Consider the following 24,120-nt stretch of genomic DNA (forward strand, 5'->3'; position numbering starts at 1 on the left):
TAGTATTGCATCTTGGACCTCTCGAGACAATTTTTATGATAAAAGTATTTGTGGATGCAAACTAAAATCACAAGTTTATCACTTTATTCATCCTACAGAAGCTAGTGAAACAAAAGGAAATTGTGTCGAGCCTCTTTACACTCTTAAGGGAAAAATATGTTTCCTGGACCTCTATTGAGTAAGATGGTGGCTGCCATATGCTTACTACCAATACATAATTATTTAATTGTGGTGTGAATATTTAATGAAATGAAATAAATTACATAAAATGAAACGTAAAATGCCGGTATTTAACAATGAGTGTATAAAATTGAATTGAGGTTATGTACATATTACTGCCACTCTTTTGCAGGTAATTAACTTGAAGTTTACCCTACCCACTTTATCTTTAATTCCTTCAGATTCACTTTTTTCGTTTTCTGTAACATTATTAATTTTTTTTTTTTAAATCATACAGTAACTTTTCAAATATTTCTGTGTCATTAACAAGCAATTTTCAGTTATTCAAATAGTTGACAAACAATGCATGGCCTACTATTAGCAATGATGTTCAAAAATATTGCGATATATGTCTTAAAGGTGATTTTGTTTTGTTCGACACCCAGACTAGCACTTTTTTTTTGCAAACTCTTATTGACAACATAGAACTTGATACATGTACTTACTTACTTACTTACTTACTTACTGGCTTTTAAGGAACCCGGAGGTTCATTGCTGCCCTCACATAAGCCCACCATTGGCCCCTATCCTGAGCAAGATTAATCCATTCTCTATCATCATATCCCACCTCCCTCAAATCCATTTTAATATTATCTTCCCATCTACGTCTCGGCCTCCCTAAAGGTCTTTTTCCCTCCGGCCTCCCAACTAACACTCTATATGCATTTCTGGATTCGCCCATACGTGCTACATGTCCTGCCCATCTCAAACGTCTGGATTTAATGTTTCTAATTATGTCAGGTGAAGAATACAATGCGTGCAGTTCTGTGTTGTGTAACTTTCTCCATTCTCGTGTAACTTCATCCCTCTTAGCCCCAAATATTTTCCTAAGAACCTTATTCTCAAACACCCTTAACCTATGTTCCTCTCTCAAAGTGAGAGTCCAAGTTTCACAACCATACAGAACAACCGGTAATATAACTGTTTTATAAATTCTAACTTTCAGATTTTTCGACAGCAGACTGGATGATAAAAGCTTCTCAACCGAATAATAACAGGCATTTCCCATATTTATTCTGTGTTTAATTTTCTCCCGAGTGTCATAATTTATATTTGTTACTGTTGCTCCCAGATATTTGAACTTCTCCACCTCTTCAAAAGATAAATTTACAATTTTTATATTTCCATTTCGTGCAATATTCTGGTCACGAGACATAATCATATACTTTGTCTTTTCGGGATTTACTTCCAAACCTATCTCTTTACTTGCTTCCAGTAAAATCCCAGTGTTTTCCCTAATCGTTTGTGGATTTCCTCCTAACATATTCACGTCATCCGCATAGACAAGCAGCTGATGTAACCCGTTCAATTCCAAACCTTCTCTGTTATCCTGGACTTTCCTAATGGCATACTCTAGAGCAAAGTTAAAAAGTAAAGGTGATAGTGCATCTCCTTGCTTTAGCCCACAGTGAATTGGAAACGCATCGGACAGAAACTGACTTATACAGACTCTGCTGTACGTTTCACTGAGACACATTTTAATTAATCGAACTAGTTTCTTAGGAATACCAAATTCAATAAGAATATCATATAAAACTTCTCTCTTAACCGAGTCATATGCCTTTTTGAAATCTATGAATAACTGATGCACTGTACATGTATCATAAATAACTGTTATTAATCCCAAAAATATTCCAAGTACGTGTGTCTGTTTTCTAAAAGGCTCTTTTTCTGTACAGGAAAGATTTAATGATGTTGGAATCAGCATCCAGACTGAATGCTCACTTGTTGAGCAGCACACCGAGTCTGCAGGCTGATGTGAATTACATGCAGCTGAGGAAACAGATTTGCGAACTCTTAGCATTTGTTCGCTCCTACATTGCAAGGTACACACAGGTCATTCCATAGTTCTGGGCACGGTATAATTGCGTTTAATTGAGATGTAAGGTGAAATGCAGTGACATTACGTTAACATGTGCAATTTTTCTTTAAAATTGTAATACTAATTTTTGTCATCTATTGCCAGGTGTAAAAAAAAATCATGATTTATAAAAAAAAAAATAAAAAACAATGATTTTTTTTTAAATTAAATTTTTGCTTATGTAAATCATCTCAAATTGTTCTTAGATTGGTGTATGTTTCAGTGTTTATGAAGTACCTAGAATGAATAATGAAGAATCAATCTACGTGCTGTGTTTTAACAATAATATGAATAATTTCGAGGGAAAAATTGTTCCGGGGCCGGGTATCGAACCCGGGACCTTTGGTTAAACGTACCAACGCTCTCCCACTGGGCTACCCAGGAACTCTACCCGACACTGATCCAATTTTTCCCTCTATATCCACAGACCTCAAAGTGGGCTGACAACCATCAAGCAACCAACATTGAGTGCACATTAACTCTGTGTAACTTAAATTGTGGTTTTCTGTTACGTACAGTGACGTGTATTATGCAAATCAAGTTTTCAGGAATAACTCCCTGTAAAGTTAATTTCAATAATTTCGAGGGAAAAATTGTTCCGGGGCCGGGTATCGAACCCGGGACCTTTGGTTAAACATACCAACGCTCTCCCAACTGAGCTACCCGGGAACTCTACCCGGCCCCGGAACAATTTTTCCCTCGAAATTATTCAAATCAACTTTACAGGGAGTTATTCCTGAAAACTTGATTTGAACAATAATATGAATTGGGATGTGAAACATTACAACATATTTTTGAACCAGTTCTTCTGTCTTATAGCTGAATGCTACAGAAGTAACTGTTTATAGTATAACAGAATTTTACAACTTGTTTATCTAAAATCCTCTTTCTGTTTTTCACTTGTTCAGACAACAAAGGGACTAAGCTGTCTTTGCTTAATCTTCAGAAATGGTCTCTCTCAATGGATATGTGGTCCGTAACTAATTATCTCTTTCATTTTCATACTGAAGATGCAACTACTGAACCTGTCTCTAAATTTTTATCTTCATTGTCAGATATTGGAGTAGGCCTATTCTAATTTTTTCCCTTATTTATCTTTTATGCTGTTACAATTTTTAATATGTAACTTCACTGTAGCAATTAATTCCTCTATTTTTAAACCATATAATTTGCATTTAGCTTTCATGCCTTTTCCACTTAAAATAGGAAAAATTTAAAAAGTTTTAATTCTCTCCAAACTGGATTCAGTTTTCGACCTGGATTACTAATTTTAAGTTAACGAGAGCCTTGTTGCTACACTTTTACAAGTAGAACAACTTAACCCCTTACCGCATGGGACAGTCTTGCACACACCGGTTTATTATTCAAATAACTTAAGTAGTTCTTTCTTTCTCAACTGATGTCACATATGGTCAAATCCAATTCTTGACAGTGTGTCATATCTGTCCCAGTATGCAGTTTGAAATATTATATGCTTATATTATAAATTATATGAATATAAAACCGGTATGTGCCATATCTGTCCCAGAATGCGGTAAGGGATTAATACACTCGATAAAGTGACTTTTCTCTTAGCGTAGCTACTTATGCATAGATGTTAACTAAAAAATGATAGAAATATAAAACAAATTGAAAAGAAGAAACAATAGTTTGAATTTGAACATCAGTGGACTACAAGCATTAGACAACTATAAGAAAGCAAACTGATTTTAATTATTTACTTATTATTATAGCTTGCATGGATGTTATATTCTGTCGAAAGTGTTTTTTTTTTTTTTTAACTGGAAATGTGATATAATCACAGTCTACTATATACAGTCGCGAAGCTTGAGGTGTTTTTTTGCAAATCTCGTGATAAAGCGCTCCAAGCGGTTAGCAACTAGAAACAATAGACAGTCCATGGTCGACTTTGGACTGTGTCGTATTTCTGTCCAGTGCTAGCTCGTTGCGTATTTCACATTGATGCTTATGAAATGTTCGTTATTGGTTATAATGAAAATGTTAATGGCTAAAATATAATAATTGGAATAATAATAATAATAATATGGGACAAGAAGGAGACGTTTGTAGTGCTATAAATTGTAGCAACAGTAAGAGAAAGAGGCCAGAGTTATCCTTTTTCCGATTTCCGAAAGATTCCGAAAGGTTCCTGGGTTTCCACAAGAATGCTGTGCAGAAACAAAACTGTTAATTTGAAGTTCTTTGTGACTGTTAGAATACATTATATCCTTAAATTTCACAATGAAATGTTTCAGTCTAACCGAAAGGACATTAGATACCGGTTAAAGTTCTGTCACTTAGGCCGCTAAATTTCCAGAGAAATAAAGGTTAGGTCTACTTTTTTTTCAGAGGATATATTTTTAATTGTAGCTATTAATTTTGTTATTATTTTTATGTGTTATTTTACTAAAGACGTAGAAAAATTAAGCTTGTTTTAATGAAATTTATTGATCACGTTTTATTTTCAATTCTGGTGGGATTATTATTGCTTAGGCCTACTTTTTTCTTCAAAGGATATGTTTTTAATTATAGCTGTTAATTTTGTTGTTATTTTTATTTGTTGCTTTACTAGAGACGTAGAAAAATTCTGTTACAATAAAATTTATTGATCACGTTTTATTTCCAATTCTGGTGTGATTATTATTGCTTAACCTCATCCCACTTTAACTACGTAAGCCTACACTACAAGTACCGGTACACGTAAGTTACTCCATTAATTCATATTTCCATTATTATTGTTGTAAAGAGAAATGCAAATTAATATTTATTGGTTTCATAGTTAATTATCACTATCGCTATAATCTTGAATGAGTGAAGCTATTATAGTAAATTTCAGTTCGTTTTGCACAAACAAAAATTATATTAACTTATTTCTTGCAGGTATCTTCGAGTTTATGGTGGAATTTAATATGCATTCATTAAAATAATAAATTATCTTTATGCATTTAATATTTCAATAATGGAAGGAAGGTGGTAATTTTTTCCAAAAGAACACGACAACGAAAGTGTAACATATTTTGTCGGCTGCTACGAGAGAGATCTGCGATGATGAGGCGATAGTAGCGATCCTAGTGGTGGGCAACTACCCATGTTTGCATTTTTACTACATATTGAGCTTCGCGACTGTATATAGTAGACTGTGATATAATGTTATATACCGTATGTTTTTCTGGGTATGAGACATAGAAATTTAATATTTCCATAAGAAACCTATGCATAAAAAAATGAATAAATAATTTAATCATGTTTAGAAATTAGCAAGCTTTGATAATTTGTAAAACAAAAGAACATCATGCTTTGACTTGGCAACCGCAATGTTCTTTTGTTTTATAAATAAATTGTCAAAAATTGCTAACTTCTAAACATGGTCCAGTAATAAAGTTATTTCTTCATTGTTTTTATGCATACATTCTTATGGCAATGTTAAGTTTGTGTGTTCTATACCCAGAAAAACACACAGCGTACACTGGCAATGAAACTAATTGAATTCAAAGCACACCTTAAAGGATTAGAAGAAAATAAGTTTTCTTCTTCTTCTTGGTTATGGGTTTCCAGCAAAAGCACTGATATCCCAGTGTGTCGTAAATGTATAGCATCAATGTGAACACAGAACTGTGGTGTACACTCAAACCATATGCTTCTGGCAATAGTTACCAAGTTCGCAGAACCAATTATTTTGAATCTATGAGAATGCACATCTACTTCAATACATTTGCAGGGTGCTGACCGATGAGAATAGCATCTGGCTGTTGGACAGTGTGATTCCATCTCTGTCCAGCAACTTGTATTCACTCAGACTCTTACTGCGGAACCTGAAAGACCTTCCAGATTTCGTTGTCAACCATTCTTCAAGTCCCCATGGCAACAAGGTAAAAAAAAAAAAAAGACTGTCAGTACTTCAGTTACTATTCTGTAATCACTCTTATTAAAAAGTGGATGTAAACAAAAACACATGATATCTAGGTAATGTATTCCTCCACGAGGTGTCACTTTCTTTAGGCCTTTACATTCGCGTGCTATTGACATAAATTGAGCCCAAAGACCACTGCTTATGTAATATATACATATAAGCTGGCATTCTGATACATTCAAAATTTTCTGCTCAAGGACAGGTCTTTCATTGCAAACCCAGCATTCTCCAATTTGGACGATATTATCTTTAAAACAAAGTGATATCAAAATGGCAAACATTCTTCTGTAAGATGGTGCAATAAAAATTTGAATAGGATCGTACCTATTTTTAAAAAGGGGGACAAAACCAACTGTGGTAACTTTCGAGGAATATCACTTTTGTTGACGTCGTACAAAATTTTGTCCAATATTCTTTTGAGAAGATTAACTCCATACGTAGATGAAATTATTGGGGACCATCACTGCGGTTTTTGGCGTAATAGATCGCCTATTGATCAGATTTTTTGTATTCGACAGATAATGGAGAAAAAATGGGAGTATAAGGGTACAGTACATCAGTTATTCATAGATTTCAAAAAGGCTTATGACTCGGTTAAGAGGGAAGTATTATATGATATTCTTATTGAATTTGGTATTCCCAAGAAACTAGTTCGATTAATTAAAATGTGTCTCAGTGAAACATACAGCAGAGTCCGTATAGGTCAGTTTCTATCTGATGCTTTCCAATTCACTGCGGGCTAAAGCAGGGAGATGCACTATCACCTTTACTTTTTAACTTTGCTCTAGAGTATGCCATTAGGAAAGTCCAGGATAACAGAGAAGGTTTGGAATTGAACGGGTTACATCAGCTGCTTGTCTATGCGGATGACGTGAATATGTTAGGAGGAAATCCACAAACGATTAGGGAAAACACTGGGATTTTACTGGAAGCAAGTAAAGAGATAGGTTTGGAAGTAAATCCCGAAAAGACAAAGTATATGATTATGTCTCGTGACCAGAATATTGTACGAAATGGAAATATAAAAATTGGAGATTTATCCTTCGAAGAGGTGGAAAAATTCAAATATCTTGGAGCAACAGTAACAAATATAAATGACACTCGGGAGGAAATTAAACGCAGAATAAATATGGGAAATGCATGTTATTATTCGGTTGAGAAGCTCTTATCATCCAGTCTGCTGTCCAAAAATCTGAAAGTTAGAATTTATAAAACAGTTATATTACCGGTTCTTCTGTATGGTTGTGAAACTTGGACTCTCACTCTGAGAGAGGAACATAGGTTCAGGGTGTTTGAGAATAAGGTGCTAAGGAAAATATTTGGGGCTAAGCGGGATGAAGTTACAGGAGAATGGAGAAAGTTACACAACACAGAACTGCACGCATTGTATTCTTCACCTGACATAATTAGGAACATTAAATCCAGACGTTTGAGATGGGCAGGGCATGTAGCACGTATGGGCGAATTCAGAAATGCATATAGAGTGTTAGTTGGGAGACCGGAGGGAAAAAGACCTTTAGGGAGGCCGAGACGTAGATGGGAGGATAATATTAAAATGGATTTGAGGGAGGTGGGATATGATGATAGAGACTGGATTAATCTTGCACAGGATAGGGACCGCTGGCGGGCTTATGTGAGGGCGGCAATGAACCTTCGGGTTCCTTAAAAGCCATTTGTAAGTAAGTAACTAAGTCTGTGTTGCTCTTTTTATTTATGTTTCAAATCGGAGAGATCATTTTGCCAGACCCTGTACTTTTTGTAGAAACACATACGTATATCATTCTATCACCAATCGTGAAGAGCATAGAAGATCACAGCCATTTCTCTTTGTTTATATCAGAAACAAGGTTGGTTGGGATATAGAATACCAAATATTGAACACAGCGCCATCTGACACACACAGGACACATGACAGCACTGTTCTGTATCCAATCCTTGTGTTTGTTCCAGTGCCCGCAGCCTTCATACCACCTGTTCCATGCCCACCTGGATTTGCGCTGGTACCACCTCACAGTTCTGCATCAGCTGGTGCGATGCCATACACTGTCTATAACGCTGGATGACTCTCAGGACATCAGTGAGCAGCGCATGCAGGTCAACAGGAATACATTCGAGGAGTTCTTACTGCTTTTGCTGTCAGATCTCATCACAATTGCAATTGATAAATTTGAAAGGGTAAGTCCTTGAAGCTAGGATGGCTATAGGGTGTCACACACCTTAATGGGAGAGACAGGTTAAACCTGAGAACAGCAAGTTTCCAATCTGATCTACTGGTTTTGATAGTTCTAAAACTAAGTCTGGAACCGGTTCTGTATTATTTGGAAATGTACCAAACTTTCTTTTAGCTCAGGTCAGTATGTCACAGTCTTTTAGGCTGAGATTTTCGCTATTGTTAGGGAAGTTATCAATAGAACTACAAATGTAGACATATTTTTACATTTTCAGGTAGTTAAGAGATGCTTAAGGCACTTAAAACCTCCTTGGTTAAGTCAAAACTGGTTTCGGAATGCTGCGAATGTCGTGACACTGGCTGAACATAATTCAATTCAACTGAAATCGGTGCTGGAACATGTAGGGATTCTAGGTAGGGAGGGGTTGAGATAATTTAGGTATAAGTTACAATTTATTAAATAAAACTTTACCTAATCTTCAAAACCACCGGTGTAGCTTGGTCGGTTAGGCGCTTGCCTGCTGATCCGGAGTTGCACTTGGGCGCAGGTTCGATTCTCGCTTGGGCTGATTACCTGGTTGGGTTTTTTCCGAGGTTTTCCCCAACCGTAAGGCAAATGTCAGGTAATGTATGGTGAATCCTCTGCCTCATCTTGCCAAATATCATCTCGCTATCACCAAGTCCATCGACGCTAAATAACCTCGTACTTGATACAGCGTCGTTAAATAACCGAGTAAAAAAAAAACCTAATCTTCAAACTCATACCAATTTAATATAGCTGTATTGTCTGTTTCACAGTTTTCTATCATGGAATGTTACAAATTTGTGTTGATCACACTGACACTGTCTGGTAAAAAAAAACTGCTTCTTGTTTACCAGTATATTAAATGACCCATCACATTCAAAGCATTATTATTGAGGAACCAGCAGTTTGGTCACCCCCATGATCACGAATTTCTTGAACATGGTTGTAACAATCACTCCTCTCACTTCAAGGAACTTTTTTAAAGTTTAATCTTAAAAATTTGTGGAAAACTTGAAAGAATGGCAAAACAAGTAATTATATGCAGTATTAAAATTACATTTTTCACCAAAACTGTTGAAATATGCACAACATGCAAAATAAAATTGATGTTATTCGATTAATCTTCATTCAAAACGCAAATGTATACAAGAACTTAAATATGACCCTCAATAAAAACATTCATTTTCAAGCAAATTCTCGGTCTAATAACGAGAGAGCAGATGAGGTTGCCAAGGACGGGACTGAGATTTCATTTAGAGGATTGAGTCGGTGCTGGCACTATCTTCGAGACCAATTAAGGGGTTAGGTACAGCTTACAGCAGTAAAATTTTTGGAAATATTCAACATTTTTTTCCTCCATTACTGTATCTTGTACAATAATGAAAATTGGTATGTGTAAAACACTGTCCTACTGCTGTATGAAAAAAATATTTTTACGATTTAAAAAAGATTATATATACAGTGAATCACTAAATTATTCGGACAATGCCCATATATTACTAAATAATATGGCCACATGTGTAAAAAGTATTAATAAAGAATTTTAAGTGAACTGTTGGAAAGTTTACTTTTCAAAGATAATACATAGTGGGTTTAATGTATATTTTTACTTTGATTAGGAAGCAATAATGGGATTCGAAACCTTATACGCCATAATGTGACATCAACATAATTTTTCGGACACCAATCAGAGGCCACAGATAAGTTATCTGCAATCTATAGAATAATGTAGGTAGATACACGAATAGTCAGTAACAGTGTGTGCCTTCAGTAGCTCAGTATTGTGTAGTGGACAGAAACAAATGGGGCATAGAGGAAAAGACAGTATGTTCGAGCAGCGTCAGTCAGTGGTCTTCCGCCATGCAAGGGGAAAATCTTACCGATACATAGCCGATATACTAGAGATGAAGAAAAGCACAGGGGCGGATATTGTTTAGAGATATTCAGAGATGAAAACAGACTTGAATCGTATCCTCACTCAGGACGTCCAAGGACATTTTCCATGCGAGAAGAAGCAATAATAGTACGGAAGGTAAAACAAATCCTAGATTAAGTGCTCCAAGAATCGCTTCTGAGGTCAATGAAGAATTGGGAAACAAGTCCATCCCGAGACTGTTAGAAAAGTTCTCAGGAGAAACAATTTTCATGGCCGGGTGGCAAGAAACAAGCCCTACATCAACAAAAGAAACAAGAGTAAAAGACTACTGTTCGCAAAAGAGTACCTAGAAAAGGATCAGGATTGGTGGAATCGAATTATCCTTTCAGACGAGAGTAAATTTAATATCAGCGAATCAGATGGCCAGATTACAGTATGGCGAAGACCCAATGAAGAGCTTAGAGAGCAAAATATGCAAGCAACAGTTAAGCATGATGTCGGCAGTGCAATGGTATGGGGGTGTATGTCTGCAAGCGGAGTTGGAAATCTAGTGTTCATTGACGGAAAAATGGACAAGTATTCATAGTTTCTACTCCCGAAGGATAATCTACAACAAAGTGCGGAAAAAATGGGGATTTATGACCGGTTTCCATCTACCAAGATAGTGACTACAAGCGTACATCCTATATTGTACAACTCTGGTCACTGTACCACTGCCCCAAGGTACTCCATCCTCCTCCGCAGTCTTCAGACATGAATGTGATTGAACATTTATAGGACAGGTTTGAAAAACACGTGAGGAAACCTCCAATAAAATGAAAATAACATCTTAAGGAGAGGCTTCAGAAAGAATGGCGAAACCTGTGCAAGGTTTACACAAGAAAATTGGTGCAGAGTATGTCTGAATGATTAGCAGAAGTTATAAAAATGAAAGGGAAGCCAGCCAGGTATTGAATATTTTTTATACAGATACAGAACTAATTTTATTTAGAAAGATATCCTGTGTCCGAATAATTTTGTTAACCAAAGAATGACTTAAGTTTCAATTTATTGTGAATTTTGTTTCTGTTTATAACTATTAACGTATATGTTTAATTAAGATATGATTGTATATATGTGAGAAGAGTAAAGAATTATATTTTTCCTTTCAAAGGTTATGTGTAAAGAGGCAAAATGTCCTTAGTGCACGTATGCCATTCATGTCCGAATAATTCAGTGACTCACTGTATATATATATATATATATATATATATATATTTTTTTTTTCAAAATTACAAATGATGGCAGTTTATTGTGCAGTAATGAAGCATTCCCCTCATAACTCATAAACTTGTTAACATTTTCATGTTCTCTCTCTTTTATTTTATTGCTGAAACTCATGTTTACTATATCATGCTCTTTCAACTACATTCCTTAATAAATAATATTTTTTTTATTTTGTGTTAGAAGAAAGTACTGATATTTGACCATTTTTAAAAATGAATTTATTTTTTATCGGATAATCTATCAAAGGTAGAGAAGTGCTCTTGCATCATATTGTAGATATGACATGCATAAATACACACAAAAAATTTCATCACAGAATGTTGGATGGTTTTTGGGTTATGTGGGAAATGCTTCATCACTGCACAGCGAACTGAATTTTGAAAAAAAAAAAATGTAAATAATTTTTTTTAAACCGTAAAAGTTTCATATAACAGAAGGACAGTGTTTTACACATACTAATTTTCATTATTCTACAAGATGCAGTAATGGAGGAAAAAAATGTTGAATATTTCAAAAATTTTACTTATGTAAGCTGTACCTAACCCCTTAAGCAGATTATCAGAGACTGGACTCGTAAGAACCATAAAAAGTACTACTGGAACTCAAGTGAGGGTGCAGACACTAAGGCTGTCATAAGAGATTTCGATAAAAGCAAGTTAAGTGATTTGTTAAAATTGAGCAAGAAAAAGCTCTCTTGAACAGTAGATTTCTTTTGACGGCATAAGAACATCGTTTCCAACATCTTCTATGACATAGTTAGGTGGTTATTGTAATTTGCATAAATAGTCTTGACTTAAGCGGCTATGAATATCTGACTATGTCGGCAAACAGCGTGCTTTCATGGCTGCACACTCTCAGATGAATGTGTGTTTGAAGACTCTGTACATGGAAAAAGAGGTACAACAATAATATAAAAACGAAACTGGCATTTTCTATAAAAAATGCGTCCACAAGAAATTTAATTTAATAATTTTTGTTGCAGACCCAGTTGAACGCATTGCTGAAGAGGACACCCTTCAGCTGCACATGTGTCAGGGAGTTGTGGCTGATGATGCAGCTATACATCAACAGACTTCACCAGGTGGAGCATGGCAAGGTCAGAACATCTTTTGACTGTTATGTTCACAGTTCTCTTAATTTACAATTGCATGGAAAACAGTGGCGGCTCCTGCGTATTTCTTAAGAGGAGGAAAGAAGTTAACAGCACGAAATGACACCTTCTTGAATGAAACATGCTACAAATTAGCCTACATGCATACATGTAAGACCAGGTTGTGTTGGGGTTGGCCTTTCCTTCTATTCTTGTAAACTGAGTTTCCTAAATTTTCCAAAAAATATATAATGTTTTCACTTCCATTCATTGTTGAATAATTGCACAAATTACAATTACAAGGAAATTAACAACCTCGCAGCATTTTTCGAGCACACTACAGCATCACATGTGTTGGAAGAGACCAACTACTAACACGTAACCAGAACCGTTTTACTGAAGTGGGAATGGGAAATAATCTGTTAGGAAAGCGAGAACACTGCACCCACCCACGTGGTCTGTGTTGCCACATGTACATTTTACAAGTTCAATATCACATGCTTTTGAAGAATGTCAGTTCTTGTAAAGTCATACTACCATTATTGTTAAAAGCTGCCGGTGGCCAATTAATTTTTTATGTTAAAATAATGTAATTTGGAGTACCTGCTTCCAATTTCAAATATATTTGTACAAAACTGACAACTTGGCTGTTGCCCTATCTAGTACACAATGAATGGAAGTGAATTTCGGGGGGCCAAAAAAATCTGCAACACTAACGTAGAACTACTTCCTCTTTGTTTTATATAAACCAGACTTTAACTTTCAAATATCCTTGAAAATTTCAAACCATGAATAGTAGCCTATATAAAGTGCAACGAATAATATGTTTGATTTATAATTAAAACAAAGTTTATATGGTGTCTTTTATAGCGTTGCTTTAAAACTGTTTTTATTGTGTCTCCTCCTAGATGTCTTATAGTCTGATTGAATGCAACATCGTTAGATGGCAGCGGTAGCGAGCTTGCTGCACGACCAGTCGGTTTCTATTTCCTGCCCATAACTGATTCAGAGGAAGATCTCCTACCTATCCATTCATTTACTTGCTTTAAAACTCTGCTTCTTTCTCTGGCAGCTAGAGCGCTGTTGTCTATGTGTGCTAACTGCAGTAAAGGAGGAATGGATTGACTTTCCTCCACACAAACAATCTCGCATCTTTCTCATAGTTTTCTAGCAGCATATGAGCGCACGTCGTTTAAAACTCGATCAACCGAGGTTTGCTTGTAGCTGTGAACTTAAAAATTATCGAATCTTCCTCGAATTTCAAGGCACACATTTTATTTGGCATTTACTTTCAAAAGAAGAAAAATGTGAGGAGGACGTTCCTCCCTTCCCTCCCCCGAGGAAGCGCCACTGATGGAAAATGCAACATTTAGTTTAACTGACAAAATTCTGGAGGCAGTTAATAAAAAATTACAAGTTGGAAGGATTTATCCAAAGCATTTGACTGTAGAAATGATAAAATGCTACTAAAAAAATTACATTATTATTGAATTGACGGCATTGCACATTGATGGTTTCACTCATATCTCATAGATAGGAAACAGAAAGTCGAAATCAATACAACTATGAAATCTACCTCGACATGGGGAACTATTAATAATGGAATTCCACAAGGATCAATATTAGGTCTCCTACTTTTTCTAGTGTTCATAAATGATCTTGCCCCCTAGTAAAAGATGTAGGTCATTTTCAGATGATACAAGTACAGTAATTACAGCCAATAACTCCAACACATTCAAATCTTCAACAGAGGTAATTCTCCTCAAAATATGTGACTGGTTCTCAGTCAATAAATTAGTATTACATTGTAACAAATCTAACATAATTCAATTTAAATCGTGTCCAAATTCAACCTCGCAAATTTTAAGCGCAATAATTAACAATAGGTCTGTAATAGAAACAAGAACAACCAAATTTCTTGACTTACAAATCGATAATGTGTTAAATTGGAAAAATCATATTAAATAAATTATCCCTAAGCATGTTTTACTATTAGATCTATGCAATATCAATGCCTAAAAAACAATATACTATGCATACTTCCACTCGATAATGAATTTTGAAATAATATTCTGTGGAAATTACATAGATGTTAACAGCATATTTCTATTACAAAAAAGAATAATAATTAGAATAATAGTAGGTGCTAAATCTAGGGAATCGTGTAGGGCTATTTAAAAAAAACTACAAATAATGCCCATGATTGTCAGTATATTTTTTCACTAATAATCTTCCTCGTATGTAATCGTGAAAACTTTGTAACTAACAACAGTTCATAGCATAAATACGCATAAAAAATGACTTTCATACTCCATCAGTAATTCTATCGTGCTATCAAAAAGGAGGGTGTTATATGGCAGTAAAAATGTTATAATAGCCTCCCTATGGATAAAAAAGCCAAATTCAAAATAAAATATTATTTAGGGCGAAATTATAGAAGTACCTTACTTCTTATGCCTTCTATTCTGTAGGTGAATTCATGACATTCAACAATGTCTCATGAATATTTCTGTGTTGTATTAAGTAATGATACTAACCCTTTGTGTTGTGCTAGTAGACTATATTGTAAAACTCTTCTGTATATATTTCAACTAGACTGTGACTATAATTAAGACTTTGTAGTACTATTAAGATTTTTTTGACATGTTCCATATTCTAGCTGTGGAACAATGTACAATACCATGGAATGTAAATAAATACAATACAATACAGTCCGGCTACTTTTACATTCTTCTCGCCATTTCTGGCTTCAGCACACAAAAATACATAAAGTAGATGAAAGAGTAATGGAACGGAGAAAAATTCCCTCCGGCGCCGGGATTTGAACTCGGGTTTTCAGCTCTACGTGCTGATGTTTTATCCACTAAGCCACACCGGATACCACCCCGGCGTTGGACAGAATCATCTCAGATTAAGCTCCAACTCTTGGGTTCCCTCTAGTGGCCGCCCTCTGCACTACGTCATAGATGTCTATGAACGTAGGACCAAAGTCCACCCATGTGCTGAGGTGCACTTGTTATGAGTGACTAGTTGGCCGGGATCCAACGGAATAAGCACCATCTTAAATCACAAAGTGATTTACGCATATCATATATATTATTTTACTGTACCGAAGTGCATATGATATTTCCATGCAGATATTCTGTATCATCATACGATGAAAGAGTAATGGAACAGAGAAAAATTCCCTCCGGCGCCGGGATTTGAACCCGGGTTTTCAGCTCTACGTGCTGATGCTTTATCCACTAAGCCACACCGGATACCACCCCAGCGTCGAACAGAATCATCTCAGATTAAGTTCCAACTCTTGGGTTCCCTCTAGTGGCCGCCCTCTGCACTACGTCATAGATGTCTATGAACGTAGGACCGAAGTCCACACATGTGCTGAGGAGCACTCGTTATGAGTGACTAGTTGGCTGGGATCCGACAGAATAAGCGCCGTCTTAAATCACGAAGTGATTTACGCATATCATATATATTATTTTAATGTACCGAAGTACATATGATATTTCCATGCAGAAATTCTGCATCATCATACAATGAAAGAGTAATGGAACGGAGAAAAATTCCCTCCGGCGCCGGGATTTGAACCTGGGTTTTCAACTCTACTTGCTGATGCTTTATCCACTAAGCCACGCCGGATACCACCCCGGCGTTGGACATGCATAGAAATATCATATGTACTTCGGTACATTAAAATAATATACATAAAATAGAGCTAAAATCTTTTAAAAAGTTTTTTCATCACAGGCCTGTGTTATTTTGCTAAATATAATTTCTGCTGACTGTAATCTGTTTTTGTCTTTGTTGTCCACTGTCATATTTATCCAGCATACTAATAGTAATGTACACTGTACTCATTTTTCAGTCATTCTGGACGTATGTCAACCAGCTGCTGGACATTGTGCTGGGCAAGAAAGCCCCAGGTCTTGCCACTAGTCGCAACTGCTCTGCCCTCAGGCTGCCAGACTCGTACAAATGCTCAGAAAGTGTCACATGTTGTCTGTGGCTGCTCACACATCTAGCACAGCTGAATGGATACAACGAAGATGGGCAGTATGTGGGAGTTAACAGCGGAAGGGTATGTGTTCCTGTAATCTGGCTTATTCTTTAATGGTATCACAGTCTATAGCTCGGCTCACTTGCTTCTCAGAGTTCATACAACACACAGACCATGTCTACACACACTTGAAAAGTTGAATAATTTTAAATGTCCAGGAAGTCAAGAGACTGTTTTATCTCTGGATTCATACAGTAAAACTTCCTTAATATGATATCAAATTATTTAATGAGTGTATTTCCGTCAAATGATATATCAGTATTAAAGCAGTAACAAATAATTACATCATATAAAATTTGCTTTATTTATATCATTTATCTTTATCCAAAAAAATTACAGGTGGTATACCTCAAGGTTCTGTTTTAAGCCCAAATTTATTTAATATAATGGTACATGACTTACCTGATGTTGTTATACCTGATGTAAAAATAAATATTTATGCAGATGATGTTACAGTATGAGCTACGAACAAAAATCCAAACGAATCATTAAGAGTTATACAAACAGCTGTAAATAATATCAGTAATTGGGCATCCAAATGGAATCTATCTATCTCACAATCAAAAACTGAATATACTGTCTTCACAAGAAGATATAGCCTAAAAAGCTATAAACCTCACATTCATTTGAATAATCAAGAAATTTAGGACAATCCAACTCCTAAGATCCTAGGATTCATTTTTGATAAAAAAAACTTTTCTGGAAGACACATTTAACCAATGTTGCTTCGCAGTGTCTACCACGATTAAATCTCTTGAAGATCATAGCTAATAGGAAATGGGGATCAGATATCACGACAATGCGTCTGTTTTATAATGCTTATATACGATCAAAATTGACCTATGGATGTGAAATATGGGGAGGAGCATCAGCAACTCATCTACAAAAAATTTCTGTTCTTCAAAACTCAGCCTTAAGATTATGCCTAGGAATACCAAAAACCACGTCAACTGTTGTCCTAGAAATTGAATGTAATATTGAACCACTCAGACTACAAAAGGATCTAAAAATACATTTAAAATTGCAAGCCTCATCCAGATCTCAGATGTTCTTCAAACTGTCAGATGATATCCTGTGTAATTTCTATAAAATAAAAAAAGAAGAAATACCAATCTATATCACAGACACATTCATTGCTAAAACTCCAGTTGTGAACGAAATACCTCCATGGAAATGGGTGATTCCAGTACATAGCATACAAATTCGAGGAAATCATTCCAAAAATGATCCTCCATACATTCGTAAGTAAGATTCCATGGAACTATCTGCAGTACATATAAGGATCACCTTCAAATTTATACAGATGGATCTCTAAACCCTGATGATGGGACATCAGGAGCAGGGTATTATATTCCAAAATATCAAGAAAGTTACTTCATACCATGTTCATCCTCCTCCAGTCTTGACACTGAATTGCTAGCTATTGATGCTGCTCTTCAGTGTGTTACTCAAATTTCTGAAAAATCTATTTGCATACTTACCGACTCTAAGGGGGCTATATTTAATACAATTAAATATGTACCAAACCTATATGCACATAGAATTATTCCAATTCAGAAACAACTAAGTAAACTCATGAGTAGCATAGGGCATTCACAAAGTGCCTCCATCGGACCCTATTTGTAGCCAACTTCTTCACTTCGCTCCATATTTTCCCCTCCCTAGCAATTTCCTCCAAAACTGTTCTCATGTTCAGAATTAAAAACATATAAATTAGATAAACATGATAAAACATTTATAAATGTAGAATCCTGGGAAACGAGATTGTGGATGCTTTAACAAAGAAAGGCAGCACTGCTGCTTACAGACCTGCTACTAAATCTACATATTACTCTGTGAAAAGATTTATTAAATCTACATACTTAGACTTCAACAAACAAAGTTTGATAACACAATCTCAAGGGAAAAAATGGAACTCTCTGCATCATAATCCACAGTTAATTCCCGATTTACCACGAAAATCGTCTGTAGCTGCATTTAGATTGGCAACAGGCCATGATTGTTTGGCCAAACACCTGCATAGAATTGGAATATATCAGTTCCCTAACTGCCCATTGTGCAACTCAAACCAAGAAATGGATTCGGAACACCTCAAAATCTGTGCTTCAGTGGCTGACCATGATAATATCTTTGAAAAATATTGGAGTACAAGAGGTCAAATGACTTTATTGTTAAACACCTGGCATTAGAAAACAACAACAATAACTTTATGGATATGTGCCGTTCTTCTGGAACTGGCCTCAATTGAAACCCTCCCTAGAATAAGGGTATAACCAACAAATCTATAATACATGTTTCAAGAGAAAAGAAAATAATTTCAGGGGCATATTTCGTTAGACCTATATTTACTAGCAGAACCATTTGATTAATCAAGAATACAATCAACCTGTAAGTCTTCCGCCACGAATTGTCCTGTAGGTGGAACTTGGAATGGTTGAGTAATATTTTACTAATTACCATCTATGCACAATGATAATAACGTGAAATGAAAAATTGTGCATTGCCTTCATAACACTTATTTTCCTTTTTATTTTGTTTGCTAGGTGGAGAGCAACTACCCACAGCTGGAAGCAGTCCTTAAGGCCTGTGTTTCTGGTAACTGCAGCCTTACAGAGCCCCAGTTGAGGGTAGTGGTGCGTCTGGTGTCGGTGCTGGTCACAGAGTGGTGGGAATTGAGAACTGAGCCAATCATGATGTTGTGGGAGTACTACCACCGACGCCTCAACAGTGCTTTCTTTGTGCCGGGCGCAGCACCAGAATCCATGGCTGTTATGAGGTGAGGAATCAGGAATCACAAGCATCTCACTGATGTAGCTGAGTTCATTCTTGACCTTGCTTTACGTGAGTAGGAAATGTTTTGTCGTTATATCATGCAGGCTTTTACTGTTCATGGTTGTTGCTCTATAGACTCGGAGTAAAGCTCACTATGTACTTAAAAGGGGTAGCTTAACGATGCAGACCTGTAGCTTCTGTCGTCAGTCCAGAAGTATAGACAGTAACATGTAAACAATCTGCTCTTCCTTCAAAGTACCTTGAAGTAAACGAAAAGTACATTAAATACATTAAATTATTGGGTTGATGGTTGTTGCAAAAATTCGTAGTGTTTTTTCGCTGAGAAGAAAGTTTTTTAATCTCATTGAGGTTTTTCTTGTGGTTCCCTCAATCTATGACACTTTATATTTCCAGTAATAAAGGAAAATTCCAGGTTGGTTCCCAATTTCCACGAAAAACAGACTCATAACCCTCTGACAATAGTATATTTCATCATAGTAGTTGCAACATTCATTCAGAGTTGAAATATCCACAGTTTAATGTCATTCTGCAATAACATCCACTATGCTAAAATGTCCACATTACATAAATGTCCACACAAATAAAACGGCCACTGCATTATATGTCCACAAATTCTATTGAAAAAAGTCTAAAGTTATTAATTTTCTTTTACATTTAATGTCCACAAATTTTACTAAAAATGTCCGAAGTCATTAATTTTCTTCTCCATATGGCAATAGTTGATCACCGTTTAGTTTCAAATTGTAGGAAATAGCACGGAGGTATTGTCTAATAATGTTACTATTGTTATATTCTTGATATCTCCGTACTATTCCTTCAATCCTGCGTTGGTTTGTTATATATCATTTATTAATGGGTTCTCTTATATTTATGTGTCCTTCTCGAATTTGTATAAGAGAATTTTCTGTCGAATATTGTTCACCTGTGATGTGATCTAAAAATCTCCAAATACTGACATAATGGTCAACACCATCCTTTGAAATTTGGAATGAAAACCTTCAACCACATTGTTAGTCCAGTGGGTTCCATGTATGATTGAAGCATACACATTCCATACTGGTGGGGATACCTCAGCGGAATTGCTCTTCTTCATCTTTCGTCCTTCGACATTTTTATGTGGGCAATTTCCCACATTGGACATTTTACTGTGAACATTTTGTACTGCGGACATTTTCCTTTTGGACATTCTGTTGTGGACATTTTTGCAAGTGGACATTTTCAAAATTGGACATTTTAACCTGGAAGCACAACATTATATGCGAGATAGCATCTGTCAAGTGAGAGTTTAAATGTCCTGGCCTGAAATAGATGGTGCTTCGGTCGAGGGTTTAAGTGTCCAGTTGTCATGATAGATCTCGTATTGGTGAGCACCTCAGTTGTCCGTTTGTGCACTGCCACTTCTACTAGTACTTACTTACTTACTTACTTACTTACTTACTGGCTTTTGAGGAACCCGGAGGTTCTTTGCCGCCCTCACATAAGCCCGCCATTGGTCCCTATCCTGAGCAAGATTAATCCAGTCTCTATCATCATATCCCACCTCCCTCAAATCCATTTTAATATTATCTTCCCATCTACGTCTCGGCCTCCATAAAGGTCTTTTTCCCCTCCGGCTTCCCAACTAACACTCTGTATACATTTCTGGATTCGCCCATATGTGCTACATGCCCTGCCCGTCTCAAACGTCTGGATTTAATGTTCCTAATTATGTCAGGTGAAGAATCCCATGCGTGCAGTTCTGTGTTGTGTAACTTTCTCCATTCTCCTGTAACTTCATCCCTCTTAGCCCCAAATATTTTCCTAAGCACCTTATTCTCAAAGATCTTTAACCTGTGTTCCTCTCTCAAAGTGAGAGTCCAAGTTTCACAACCATACAGAACAACCAGTAATATAACTGTTTTATAAATTCTGTCAGATTTTTTGACAGCAGACTGGATGATAAAAGCTTCTCAAGCGAATAATAACAGGCATTTCCATATTTATTCTGTGTTTAATTTCCTCTCGAGTATCATTTATATTTGTTACTGTTGCTCCAAGATATTTGAACTTCTCCACCTCTTCAAAAGATAAATTTCCAATTTTTATATTTCCATTTCTTATAATATTCTCGTTACGAGACATAATCATATACTTTGTCTTTTCGGGATTTACTTCCAAGCCTGTCTCTTTACTTGCTTCCAGTAAAATTCCCGTGTTTTCCTTAATCGTTTGTGGATTTTCTCCTAACATATTCACGTCATCCGCATAGACAAGCAGCTGATGTAACCCGTTCAATTCCAAACCCTCTCTGTTATCCTGGACTTTCCTAATAGCATGCTCTAGAGCAGAGATAAAAAGTAAAGGTGATAGTGCATCTCCTTGCTTTAGCCCACAGTGACCACTTCTACTAGTCCTGAGGTAAAATTTTACACGAAAGTATAGGAGTTTTGCTAGGACTTCAGAAAAAAACGTATAAGTGTTAAAAAGGTGAAAGAGAAAAACATATAAAAGAAGTTTTTTGTATTTAGATTTATTCAAGACACGAAAAAAATAAAACGTCTTGAACAGTAATGTTGTGTTTTTGCAAATCAGTCTGGGGCAGATGACAGTTCTATTTATGATTGATACGCACAGCTGTATTTGTTGCTAACTGTATGGTGTGGTGTAGTAAAACAGGGGCAGGTCTGCTGGAGCAAGTGAAGTCCCGCCTGGAGTCATCTGCAGCTGCACAGGACGAGGACAGCTTCAGTCTGTTCCTGGGCCTGCTGGGCAGACACCTGCTGCGCTGTGCAGCCCACAACCAGCCGCGGCACTGGCAGCAGATGAAGGGCCGCATATATGCCAAGTTCTCCCCGAATAAGATGCTCACCCTCACAGAAATGGGTCTCTACCACTTCGTCTCCCTGTTCCTCACTTTGGCGGTGACTGTGGATTTCCAGGAAGTGGTAAGTGTAGCCTGTGGCAAGAAATAATGCTTTGCACATAAAAAAATGAAAATATACAACTAAGGCCCAGTTTTTTCAACCTTTGTTAAAATCCACCTAACATAGCGTTAATTAACTGTAAGTTAAAAGTATGAATTGCTGTTAAAAATATTGCGTTTCTTCAACTTTACATGTCACATTTTAACATTCTGTTTGCTAACTCTCTGTTAGGACTAGAGATTCTAGAGTTTAACCATAACCTATAACCAAGTATAGGCTCACTTCTGTTTTCTGAACTCTAACAATTGCGATTCTCGCTTGCTTCCGTTGTTTGATTTAGAGAGGATAGAAGTCTTTCTATTCTCTCAGGTTTGATTTCTGCTTGTTTCCTCGTCTGTATCACAATAGCATGGAGCGGCGTATTGGTACTGCTGTTATGAAATGGAAAACACTGGAACAAAAAGAAATCGTGGGACTAATTTCTCTTCGTTCGAAAGAAACCTTCTGCTGGAAATTATTTCGCAGTATAAACCAATTAATGAGAATAAACAAGCAAACGGATCTAAGCTGAAAGCCAAAAGTGAGGCTTGGCAGAAAATAGCCTATACCTTTGTGTGAACTTCTGGTCTGTCAAATCACAGAAACCATCCGTTCTGTTATGTATTGTTGGATATCATTCTAAATAATCCAGATATATAAGTTCAGTAACTAACGCACCAGCCATATTGGATACTTCTATGCTAACAGAGAGTTAAATGATTTAACTGCATGAAATTGGGCAGTTAAATTAACATAGGTTTTAACAGACTGTTAGTACTAACAGTAGTTGAAGAAATGCTTCAACTGTTAAGTTTACAGTTAAAATGAAATAACACACTGTTATAATTTAACAAAGGTTGACGAAACCAGGCCTAAGTGTAATTTTGTCTTCCGCTTCACGTAACAAAGCAGTATAAAGGTAAGCGTTCACTACATCATATCGCACTCATCGGACGAATCACGCCGATCGGAAAAAGACAATCTTTGCTGTAATTGTTATGTAACTGCTTTCACTACATCGTATCGCATGCATCGGCTCTCGGCAAATCCGTCCAAGTTTCTCAGATGATCAACTTTTCCGATTCGTGTGATCATGGTCTTCTTTAATAAATCAATTTTAATTGCTCAGCTGTTACTACTATGTTGTGCCATGTTCATTGTTGTGCCAAAATGGCAGACGGAAAACTTTGACAGCACAATAGACTTGCCGATGGAGTATGAAAGTCATTTTTTTGACGCGTATTTATGCTATGAATTAGTTATAAAGTTTCCACAATTACATAGAAGGAAGTTTATTAATGAAAAAATATACTGACAAGCCATTAAAAGCAAATGCTGGGTAACTTTCGGCACTGGACCTGACTCATTTCACTGACATTATCGCCTTCATTTCAGACACTAGATAACCATAGCAGTTGTTAAAATATTGTAAAATAAATCAATTTAAAAAAAAGTATAATAATCCTAATAAAACATTTTAGAAAAAAGAAAAATCTTGTGAAAAAAGAAAACTGAAAACACTGATATAACTGCCAGGTTTTCTCATAAACTACTGAAAAGATTTCAATGATTTCCTTTTTACATAGTCTACAGACGTGATTTAATTCTGTTAACTAGAATAATTTTCCTTGTTAATCTACATTGATGTAAGCAACCACATTGAAAACTTGCTTTGCAATATCTAACGTTGCACTTTGGTTTACATTTTCAGGGTAAGAAGATGCAGGACTTGCTTGGCATACTGCCTGTAGAAATGTCGGATTTGAATCGCCAGCATGTGAAGATAAAAGCCAATGTTGCCCTGCTGCAGCTATATGTTGAGAGAGGTAAATTTTATTCTGTTTTATATAATTTTTATTTTTGATATGTCTTAATTTTGGACCTAGCAAAACATGCATTGTGCAGAAA

At 36.1% G+C, this 24,120-nt stretch overlaps 1 protein-coding gene across 1 annotated transcript in view; it reads left to right on the forward strand.

Annotated features, from left to right (window-relative positions):
* Positions 1-24,120, forward strand: part of LOC138704684 (protein MMS22-like) — a 49,354-nt gene that overhangs the window by 1,724 nt on the left and 23,510 nt on the right. The window contains exons 3-10 of the mRNA XM_069832814.1: positions 1,899-2,045; positions 5,799-5,949; positions 7,941-8,165; positions 12,310-12,423; positions 16,286-16,498; positions 19,021-19,253; positions 21,918-22,194; positions 23,924-24,038. Coding sequence (XP_069688915.1) covers positions 1,899-2,045; positions 5,799-5,949; positions 7,941-8,165; positions 12,310-12,423; positions 16,286-16,498; positions 19,021-19,253; positions 21,918-22,194; positions 23,924-24,038 — 1,475 coding nt within the window. The remainder of the gene's footprint in view (positions 1-1,898; positions 2,046-5,798; positions 5,950-7,940; positions 8,166-12,309; positions 12,424-16,285; positions 16,499-19,020; positions 19,254-21,917; positions 22,195-23,923; positions 24,039-24,120) is intronic.

Source organism: Periplaneta americana, chromosome 8, assembly GCF_040183065.1.
Source record: "Periplaneta americana isolate PAMFEO1 chromosome 8, P.americana_PAMFEO1_priV1, whole genome shotgun sequence".
In the NCBI taxonomy this organism is placed as follows: domain Eukaryota; kingdom Metazoa; phylum Arthropoda; class Insecta; order Blattodea; family Blattidae; genus Periplaneta; species Periplaneta americana.